At 31.9% G+C, this 11,783-nt stretch overlaps 1 protein-coding gene across 6 annotated transcripts in view; it reads right to left on the bottom strand.

Annotated features, from left to right (window-relative positions):
* Nucleotides 1-11,456, bottom strand: part of LOC106472714 (upstream stimulatory factor-like) — a 23,294-nt gene extending 11,838 nt beyond the window's left edge. For 2 of the 6 annotated variants that reach the window (XM_013933365.2, XM_022401255.1), the window contains exons 1-4: nucleotides 11,323-11,456; nucleotides 5,381-5,442; nucleotides 4,168-4,278; nucleotides 1,104-1,373 (exon numbers count right to left, since the gene is read on the bottom strand). In XM_013933365.2, coding sequence (XP_013788819.1) covers nucleotides 1,104-1,373; nucleotides 4,168-4,278; nucleotides 5,381-5,442; nucleotides 11,323-11,354 — 475 coding nt within the window. In that variant the 5' untranslated portion in view covers nucleotides 11,355-11,456. Of the gene's footprint in view, nucleotides 1-1,103; nucleotides 1,374-4,167; nucleotides 4,279-5,380; nucleotides 5,443-8,484; nucleotides 8,675-11,322 lie in introns of those variants that run through there. The other 4 variants (XM_013933367.2, XM_022401256.1, XM_013933368.2 and 1 more) reach the window with 4 other exon arrangements.
* Between the last annotated feature and the right edge of the window lie 327 nt (nucleotides 11,457-11,783).

Genomic DNA, 11,783 nt, shown 5'->3' with positions numbered 1-11,783 from the left:
TTGAACAATTTGGATTAGTAGAATTGTGAGGATGGTACTTAAGGTATTCAAAGAGCTTCAGTACCAATAAAAGTAATTTAGCTAAACCCTTGCCCACATTATTTTTTGGAGTTAAAGGTAGCCGGTAATATTATGCTATGATTTCAATGCTTATGTCTATATGTGTACAAATTAGCACAAGTCTGCAATCTACTGATGTTAGTACCTTGAAAATTTCATTGGAATAGTCAAAAATACACTATCACAAAAGCCTAAGACAGAAATGTAGAGCAAAATCATGCTTTATCACAATAATTACCAAGATATAAAAAACAGAGTAACTATTAATGTAAGATTTAATTTTAAAATTCATAATTAGTAATGATAAAAGGTCAACGAATAATATATGCGAATTGGAAATTAAACAAATATGCTGAAATTGTATATTGGAGGGAAAAAAGGCTTAATTGTCTTTAGAAAATGTTACGACTTCATGGTTAACACAGATTAATTATAACATGATAGTAAAAATTAGTTTGCATAACCACTGAAATGATATAAATTAAATTTGTCTGCAACAATTGCATGAGTAATGTGTTTTTTATGTGCACAGAAAAATCTTCGCATATAAAATAATGTTTACAAGAGCTAATACTTGTCAAATTCCAAATTAGTTTCATTGAGTAATAGAGCTGCACAATTAACTCAATTACCTATGACTATCAATTACATTAATTAGTGCCATGAAATAACTGATTAATGTCACAAAAATAATCAATTAATCAACAAAATATCGCCATTATAATTTCTCATTATTAGTTTCAATTAATGTGCAGTTGTTCTCCTTAAACAATTTGTGTCGTGACTTACAAAAATAATTAACTAATGGATAGTAGTATTTCTGATTATTACTATTTTGATTTATTGCAGCTATCCAATTGTCACGTGAGAGTAATCAATTAGTTGAACGTAATCAATTAATGAGCTTAACAATTAATTGATTACACTGATTGCCCAGCTGCAGTTATTAATCAACCCCCTTTCCAACAAGAACTACCAAGAGGAAAGAAATCAACAAGTTTCCACTTTCATCATTATATATCCATGTGAGAGTTCCACCTCACCTGGGCTTGGTGCTGGTAGAGCTGTTGCTTCAGATTGTGAAGACGTTATGCTTCCATCTGCAACAGCAGGAAAGTATGCAAACCTTGTGTCCGAGGGCTGGACATCTGATGTGGGACTGTCTCCATCGTTGGTTGTGGAGTAGCTGGTTAGGATTGTTTGAGCAACTTGCTGGCCAACTAATGCTGCTGCTGTGGTCACCACATGAGCAGAAGCATCAGTATTTACATCACACTCTGGTGCAACCTGTACCACACGGTATGTCACAGTACCTGATAATTAATGTTGACATTAAACTTTTTTCTACATTATTGAGTGTACTGAAGTATTACAGAATGACATGGACCAATTTACAAGATGAGCAAATATTTAGTAAATTACCTATAATGAACCTAGATTATTATTATTTGGATCATGCAATTAATACAGATGGGAAATCACTCAAGAAATTGAATCAGCACTTTTTGTCTTATAGGTATTTGTGAAAAAGCTACCCAAAGGCTATCTATGCTAGCCATCCCTAATTTTGAACTATTAAGCTTCTCTTGTTAAATTGAACAGTGGGAATTGACCATCACCTTTATAAAGAACCCACAGTCACAAAATTCAGGGTATGATTTTTTCAGTAACAAGAAGTGAACAATGGACCCCTAGATCCATAATCCAGCAATCTAACCAACGACCCAAGCTCAGCCCTGCTCTGTTGCCAGTACTAGTATTAAAACTAACAGAATTTTACTGTATAGTTATATGCATATTAACCCTCTTGCTACAGGCATCTTTTTCTGCATATGTCACAATGTTTTCCTGAGTTACATTCAAAATATAATTAAACTACTTTCTTGACATGGTATACAAATAAACTTGGCACAAAAACATAGCTAATATTCCAAATTTTAACACAAGCTTTAAGTTCTTAATTTTATAAGGCAACATAAAAAAATTCTGTATTACACCTAGTATGAGAAATATGATATTTGCTCTCTAGACACCCCCTCTTCTCTAATTTTTTACCACCCCTCCAAGAAGTATGAAATTTAACACAAGTTACTCCATATAATGTTATAACTCAGGCAAAGTATAATTTTTATAGCCTTCTATCTTATTTGTTTAGTCATAAAGTAGCAAATCAGACCCCTCTTGATACACCCATCTGTTACATCCTCTTTTTCAGAAGTTGCCAATAGTTCTCTCTGATGTTTAATACTATATTATTTATAAACAGTACAAAACCCAAGTTTTAATCTATCTAACGATGTATTATTACATTGTTTTCCGTATAGAGAATTGTCTATTTCATTTCCAGTTCAAACTATATTCCCATGGGAAACACATCGATGAACTTGGCCAAATTTTTAACAGTTCGTCAAATAGTTAGAAAGCCCAAAAAATTATGATAATTATGGGATATTGTATGCTTTTTGCACATTATTATCCTTTGTTCTTTAGTGTATTATCTAATTAAATAAAAAATATTTAGTTCAGTAGTACCATTAGTATAAAAGAGTAGGGTTAAGTTTCATTGACAGTCAACAGAAAGAAAAAAAAAGACCCAGGTAAGTATTATATTTCTTGTTTTTCATGTGTATTCTTCATATATTATTATAGGAGTAACTAAAATGTAAAAATTAGGAACCTTTCAGGTTAGATTAGGTAAAATAAAGAATAATAATAATAAAAAGTTTTCAGAAAGTGCACTCCTGAGAAACTCCCAACTAGCTCGTGCATTATGTAATTTGATAGGGTAATGTGAGCTTCACATTTGCTAAATGAGTTTCAAACTGTATGGTGGGAATATTAGTTAGACACAGTTCAAAATGCAATGAAACAATAAAATCTACGTATCAACAGATGTATACTGTTATGAGTTTAATGCTATTTAGAATAAACAAATGTAGTTTCATGTTACAATCTGAAGTTGTTCTAGAAAGAAAAATGGGTAATTTAGATTTATTTCAATATTTTATTGGTGGTTACAAGGTCAGTCAAATTGACCAACCTTGTATAGAGAGTTAGGGTAGGGAAAATAACATATAAAATATAAAATTTTACTGAAAATAAACATTTGAAATAAATTTAGGAGGTTTTTTGAGATTACGCAAATGAAATTTAAGCTTTTTCAGATGAAGTATTTTTAATCTTAACATGAAAATCACTTTGCACTCAGAGCAGTCAACACTTTGACTCTATGTATTCATAGAAAATTTTTTAGTGAAAATACTTCACTAAAAATCCTGATTTTTTGTCTACAATGACTTAATGCTTACTGAAAACTTGCAAAATTTCCTGAAGATACACAAAGCATATTAGAAGTTATAGTACTGAAACTCTAAAGGTCAATTTGGGGACAATTTTTAGATGGAATTTACTGAGCCTGTAGCGAGAGAGTTAAATGCAAATAACATAATTATCTTTATTCAAGTAACAAGTTAGTCCTCACTTGAAACACAGTTTTAATATCTTTATCTGAGAAAAGAAATTAACTTGTTAAAAAGGGTTCCAAGGAAAGCTACTAGGATGATTCCAAAGATGGAAGAATTATCTTACAGAGATAGGTTAAGATCTCGGATTGTTTTTTCTTGAGAAAAGGTGGTTTTAAGAGGTGATTTTATTGAAGGTTACAAGATTATCCAGGAGATTGAGAAGATAAAGGCATCTAATTTCTTTGACATTTACTGAAGATAACAGAATGAGAGGACACAAGTTTAAGATCTGGAAAGACAGACTAGCTCCAGTTAAATTCTTCTTTATGGAATTAGTTGCCTTGGCAGTGATGGAGGCCAGCACTTTACAAGAGTTTAAAAGATTGTTAGTTTTCAAGGGTGGGGATGAGAGGATAGTTTGAAGGATAAAACGGTCGCTTGGTGTCTGCATGTTATATTGATAGTGTTATAGCTGAGACAGGTCTACATAAGTTTGCTGAAGCATAGGTCTACATAAGTTTGCTGAAGCATACAGACATCCAAGCCTGCACGAGGTAGTCAGGATGGTGAAAAAAAAAAGTGTTATATTACATATTATAAGCTATGTAAGGAATCTAAAGATTTTCTTTTTTTCAGAGCTCACCATGACCATTCTCTGCTCTAAACTGATAGTGAACTGTAGGATCAAGAAGATTACTGGTCGGTTGGGTAGCATGAAGTTCTATGGCATCTTCAACTGTGTTGACTGTATTATCTAAATAATTAAAAAAATGTTTTGAATGTTAATATATTACAGTCTGTAAGTTGTAATTTCAACTTGCTCACAATCATTTATATTTCATTTACAAGTTTTTATAGGCCATATTTTTGCTTACCAGATTCATAAAAACCTATTAAAAACAAACTTCAATAGAAATAAAAAAATCAAAAGCAAACACTTATTTTAAGTTTCCTGATACACTGTACAATACTGGAAAATCTTTAGTCATATGATAATGTTTAACACATTACTAACAATGATTTTTAAGCAAGTTAATTATAGAGGTAGACAGAGATACAGAAACCAGATGCCAGGAAGAAAACAATGCAACTTATCAGATGTCACCCCTGCTGTCTCATAAAAATAGTCCTTTAGAAACAGAGAGAAAACACTTATCAACTTCGTACTTACACCAACACTAACATATCAATGCCAGACATGGACCTTCAGAGAATTGAATAAAGAATGACATCGTGTGAAATTAGATACTGCCATGAAGCTATCAACAAGATCAGACTAGATAAAGTAAGAAACAAAATCACCAGACAACAGCTTGGAGTGATACCAGTACTGAATCATACAGAAAAGCAAAGATTGAAGTGGTTCAGCCACTTGGTGCAACTGAGTCCAGAATAGCTACCAACAAAAACATACAATTTATAACTAACAGGAAACAGTGAAAGATAAAGTATGTGTTAGACTGATGGTGTCAAAGAAACACTAAAACAACTGTGGAAATGTCACAACTTGCCCAGGAAATACATTTGTATCTACCATAACAATGAAAGGCACAAGTGGAGGGCAATAGAAAAAAAGAAGGAATTATAGAGGAAAAATTTTGTATACCATAAATTAGGTTTAACAGATATTAAGTGTGATGGGCTTTCAATTCATATACACTGTATCACAATTCATTATTCCATTCAGTTTATTACATATACAAGGTCCTGCCAACATGCATGTAATTAACATGTTCAAAATGTTAATTTTTCTCTTGTTATTTTATTCTTTGTAAAAACTAGTACCTTTATGGTTTTATGTCAGACAGTAAATAACTTATCCAGGTAACCAGGTTAAACAAAACTGTACAGCTTACCATCAGCTGGTATGTGTGAGGTATCATCAGATGTCCCTGAATCATTTACCTGGTCTCCACTGCTGAAAGAGACAAATCGTTGAATGTTATGGTTTGTTTTACATTAAAATGCTTTTTAAATATATACAAATCAATCTCAAGATAAATATATGTTTAATCAAAATGAATATGTAATACAGTAAAACAATCTGCTTTTTCATACATTAAATAAAAATTTTGAATGGTATAAGAAGAATACCATAGTTAATAATACAAGATATAAAAAAAGGAAAGTACATTAGTATTTATACAACTTTTAATGAAATCCAAAACCAGTGAGAGAGTTGCTTATAATATAGGCCAATAATTAGCATTTTTCTACACCGAAAATGTATTTCTGATAGATACTTACCTCCCCTCACAAAATAGCTTTTCTCGATTAGCAGTGCTCTCTATTAACACCAATTTTCAATGCATACCATTAGCATTCAACCTCCTGCTTCTGCATACTCACATGCAGCAGCTCTTCACCAATAGGAGCACAACACCACTTCTATTATAACCAGCACCTTCTTTACATCTGCACTCATTAATCATTTCAAGACTGGTCAGAAGACCTATACCAGATATCACTGAAAGTGGGGAGGCTAACTTCTGACACGATATCTTACCTTCACTCACAAGATAGCTAGAATCCTACACTGAAGTGGTGGAAGGCCAATACATAAAAAGATCCTTCTTTAGGAACCAAACGAGAAAACATGTCACATCAGCGGGAGGCCGCACCATATCTCTTCCAGGTATATTATTCACTCTTTTATGATTGTGTCATGAACATAAATGGTGGAAAAACATGAAGGTATCCCAGAATATGTAGTGCTAGTCGAGAAAAGCTATTTTGTGAGAGGAAGTAAGGTATTGTGTCAGAATTCTAAATCTCTTATATCACCTGAATAACAAATCTCCCTAAATTCCAATTATACACCACAACCAGACTCCTAAGTATCCAATTTTATTCCATAACCAGTTTAACTCTTCGAACATCTCAAATATCTACCCTCAGCATAACAAATAGATAACCAAAGCTGGGAGATTAGTGGAATCTGCTAATCAATTAATGGAATCATTAATAGATTACATTTAACTAATTGTTTATTACATCATCAAAGATAAAACAATACGAGTACATGGTTGTTGGCATTGAAATAAAAAACTTGCAATTCTAACAATCAGATTTTAATATCTGCAATGGGCAGAGCAAAGATAGCCCACAATGTAGCTTAACAAAATGCAAATATGATATCAATTTTTAAGTTACCTAAAATAATCAAAAATCTTGATTTCAATTATTTGATAATTTTCCCGAGTCATGACACAAATTGATTAAGCTGAACAAAATTAAAAATCATGAAAAATCATAAAGGCAATATTCCAGTTACTTGTAATGTAATAATTATGAACACTAATTTCAATTGGTCGATTTATTTTCGTGACATTAATTGCTTTAGTCATAATTTTGAGTAATCAGTTATTTTACGTGACACTAATCGATGAAACAACTGCTCATACACAATTGATAATATAAAATTAATCAACCAGCTCTACAGATAACAAGGAACTATTTGGTCACTCACAGTTATCCCTACACCACACCTACTCCTAAGAAAAATTAAAACTACCCTTTATTTTTAAGAAAATCACTGATTCTACTCTTAAGTTCCTGTAAAAGGCTAGCCTACAATATTACTACGTAATAGCAATTTGTTCCACAGGCTAATCAGAAAAATAAAACTGTCTTAACCTGCAACCTCACCTATCATTTCTAAATCTTAAATTTGTTTCTCTAATCGTTGTATTTTCAAAGTTCAGTACAAAGAAATATGTGACCCTTATCTAACTGATCCACTGGATAACCTTTTAAACTTAAATAAGGTCACCTCTGAAGGGAAAGTAAGAAATCTTAGTCTATACCTTTCCCCTATCATCCAAGTACCTTTTCTCTGAACCATTTTCAGTAAAACAATGCCCTCTCTTAGGTTAAGTTTAGTTGTCATTATTCAAATGTTAAGAGTATTATGAACAAAATGTATAAGCGCATGGCATTACATGAAATGGACAACAATGATATATTGGAATTACTGAAACTTGGTTAGACTTGGAGAACACTTATAACAAGACTTTAGAAATTCCAGATGATAAGTTATACAAAAGGGGTATGGTGCTCTTCTTATAGTAAATGAGCTGCAGTCTACTGAGACTGAATGAACCAAAGATCTTGGCATAGTGGTGGATAAATCACTCAAGTTATTAGGCAGTGTGCTGTTGCTAGTAGTAAAGCTAATAAAATTTATAATGTATTTAGAAACTGATTACAAGTCAAGTGGTAATTGTCTCTCTAAATAAGTCAGTAGTTAAGCCATGTTTGGAATAGTTGTACAGTGTTGACTTACTGGTAGTGGTTCTGGGGTGATACTGGATATGGGTTATTTTACAGGGATAGCTTTCGATTTCTTAATTTTTTCACTCTTGAGAGAAGTTATAAGTTGAATTGAGTAGGCTTATCCAGGGGAATGAATGCACGTCTTTACTCTACGATGTCAAACAACTCTACAAGCAACTCTTTGCCATGAAATACACTACTTCCTACACAATCTTCACTGGGGACACAGAGACTATCATATATGAATATAAGGTGACAAGAGTGGTTTCATGTGGCTGCATGAAGACAGAAACTCAGATTAAAAATATATAAAGTTAAAGTTTGGGAAACAGCTGCATTTGGACATGCTCCTATCATAACACTAAATAAATGTTATAAAAAATGCAAAACACTGAGGAACTTGTAAAGAGTTAGGTGAAAAGATATCACTCATTCAACTACAGTAACAAACACTGTGTTAAAAGTGTGAAGATATACTGTGAATACACAGAGTAATATAATTTTATGTTCATTTATAATCTCTTCTAATGTAAAAAAAAAAAACACATCCTGTCAAACAGATCCTAAGCACGAATCTTTTCTCCGGGTAATAACGTAGTATTCCAAGACATAACGAATGCCTTACCAACTGATATCTATAAATAATTTAACAACAGTCAACTTTAGATTAAAGGATAATTTTTACCTAAAATATTCCAGATGTTTCCACAACATTTCTCTTGACTCTTGCTAAAAGTAATAAATGTCTAGCATTTTTCAAATTTTACACCAAGTATCTGAAAACAAGATATTCCACTTCTTCAAATCCTGTAGATTTCTTAGAGCTTACTCATCGACCCAACCACAGGAATGTTGAAGACTATGAAATGGATGACCTATTAAAGTATTTTTCTCTTCTGTTTTTACATCATTCCTGACCTTGAGTGTTCAATACAAAATATTGGAATTGACCTGAATAACACAGATATTAATCTTTTAGTGTTAAATAGAAAATAATTGGGATTAAAAAGGTTTTGTCCGGGGATTTAAAGGATGCCAACTATCAGATACGCAAGCCACTCATTTTTGGTAGGTCAACAGATACAGTACAGGTGTTTGAGGATCGAAGAGTTGCTAATGTTACCTCTATTTTCGAATAAGAATTGCACTGGAAATTATAAGATTGTTAATCTTACTTTTGTAGTAGGAAAAAAAAAAAGATCTAGAGTCTGATAAAAAAAGCTTTAAAAATTCATTTGGTGAAATATAATATCATAACAGAAAACTAACATGGATTCACTAAAGAGAATTCTTTCCTTACTAATCATTTATCTTTTTCACAAAGAAGTTACTTGTCACCTGAACATTGGAAAGGACATAGACTTGAATTACTTAGATTTTTAAAAAGCTTTAGATAAGATGACACACAAAAAACTAGCTGAGAAAATCACATCAGTAGGATTAGTTAACTGGGCCACAGGATGGTTGGATGGTAGAAAACAAAAGGTTGAACCATTATTACTAATCGTGAGCCTCAGGGGTTGGTACTTGGGAGTTTTAACGTTTTCTTATTCAATATGAATATTGTTAGGGGCATAATTAGTAAATCCTACTGATGACATTAAACTCTTTGGTATTTCTAATTGAATTGATGATGTTTAAGACATTATAGTGACTCAGATCAACTGGCAGGTTGGACAAATATTTAGCAAGTGACCATTAATTATGCATACATGGTATTGTATTCAGGTTGTCATAATGAGGATCACACATTTAATTTAGAAGGGGTCAACTCAAGAGCATTACTCAAGAAAAGGATTTTGGCATACTGGTGGATAAATCACTCAAACCATCAAAGCACTGCTCTGTTATTAATATAATTTTAGGATGGACTTATAGACATACTGATTATCAGTGAAAAGAGGTAATTAATATTTGATAGGCCTCGCATATTATACTCTGAACAGTTTGTCTCCTTATCTTAGAAAAGATATTGACTTATTGGAAATGGTTCACAGAAAGGGTACTATAATGTTCCTGGGATAAAAGGGTTATCTCAGAGGGATATGTTAAGGTCTCATAATTTATTTTCTTTAGAGAAAAAGATGGATAAGAAGTGAACTTACTAAACTTTACACAATTAACTCCATGGAAATAAACACAATAAAGGCCTTATATTTCTTTGTGTTATATTCTCAAGGTAATAGAGCACAATTTTAAGATTTGGAACACGTTGTCTATACCCTATTCAAGACATTTTTTTTTTTTAACATTGTGATTGACTTATGGAATGAGTTGCCATTACCAGTTGTTGCCAGGGGCCAGCACTTTACAACAAGAGTTTCAGACTGGAATCAATAATTTCTATAAAACTAAAATAAAGGATGGGTGTGACAAGGACAGCTGTGAAAGCCCAACTGGTTTCTTGTTGTCTGTATGTTATCATACCTACAGTTCTAATTGAAAAAGCTTAAACAGTGACACATTTTCTTCAGAAAAGAATTATGCAATAACTTAATTAAACTGTTAACCTGAGAAAAAATCATTTATTTTTGGACTGAAATGACTGATGTTGGTAATTTTAATATTTGGGATAACATACATTAGTATTAAAAGCCTTGATAACATTTTTAATTTGTGAAAGAGTTTGCCTGATGATTATGATGTGCTGATAGTTTAAATTATTTTCAGTTTCACCAAATACATATACAGAATATAAAAGTAGCATTTGCTTGAGTTACTGTTTGTCATGTTTCTCCATACATCAGAAGCAATAGACCATTATTATATTCCTACAGTTAATAAACGTTTCATTATCAAAACTATTTGTAAACAATAACAACAAAAAACATAAGTTCTATAAATAGTTGATTTTCTGTATTTTAGAAATATTCTAATTTATGTACATATCTCTTTACTAACTAGAAAAGAACAAGAAGATTGTTTAGTTTTTTATGCAAATCTTTCTCAAAATAAAACATTTGGGAAATGTCTGATTCTCTTAAAAATAAACATAAAATACTCCATAAAATTACTTGACTTCAGTGTATAGCTGTTAATGAATGTAGATTTAAAATTTCTAAATTACTTTGTTAAATTTATTTACAATAAAAGGTCTATGTCATTAGGTATCCCATTACATTTAACAATTATTGGTGTTGTAAGTTGTAACCGTTCCTCAGTCCTAACATTTGTGTAATAATAATATTAATAATCACATAAATATAAAGGCCTAGATCTTAGAAATAAAACTCAGAAATTTAACCAAAAAACTGAATTTACTTTAACCTTAAAAACTATGTAAAAATAAGGTTCAGCAGTACCAATGTAAAGTTCTAACCAAACGTTTAATGAATCTAGTACTAATAGTAATACTAGTATGAGTATGAATCTAGACGCGAGCCTTTAAGTGTAATACTAATAAAAACAAGGCCACTTTCTACACGTACATCTTTACGAAGTTAAGTGATACTATTATTCAGTAATGTTGAAAACTTATAGAAGTTCGAAGAGTTGCCAGTTTACAAGTTACACCAGTTTTTACCTGGTATCTAAGGGTTGATCTAACATATCCATGTGGTTGGCCCAAATGTTTTGAATTTGCTAGAAAGCGCAGCACACTTGATCACGGGGCCAAATATTAGGTCATGTGAGTTGTGAAAATGAGCATGTGACAAAATGGCGGCTAGCTGCACGATTAAAGGTTGTTGTAATTATTCATCCGCCATATCCGGTTTTGTGCATCCTCGACACGAAATTTACCCACAGATTTTATTGGCATCAAAAATAATTGTAAATTTCTTCTTTAATGTCGAAATTAAAAAACAACAACAACACAAAAAACAAAACACGTTAGAATTAAAACTTAGTTTGACAAAGTTTTTAGCTAAAATCTGGTATAAGCCCTTCATCAGGTTTTTTTTTTTGTTTGTTTTAGTACGATACTATCAGATCCCTGTCCGCCACGGGGATGGAATCAAGGATTTTAGCAACTTAAATAAGTAT

The sequence above is a fragment of the Limulus polyphemus genome, unplaced genomic scaffold, assembly GCF_000517525.1.
Source record: "Limulus polyphemus unplaced genomic scaffold, Limulus_polyphemus-2.1.2 Scaffold5543, whole genome shotgun sequence".
Taxonomy (NCBI): domain Eukaryota; kingdom Metazoa; phylum Arthropoda; class Merostomata; order Xiphosura; family Limulidae; genus Limulus; species Limulus polyphemus.
Note: the sequence above shows the minus strand (reverse complement) of the source record. Positions and strands in the feature narration are given on the sequence as shown.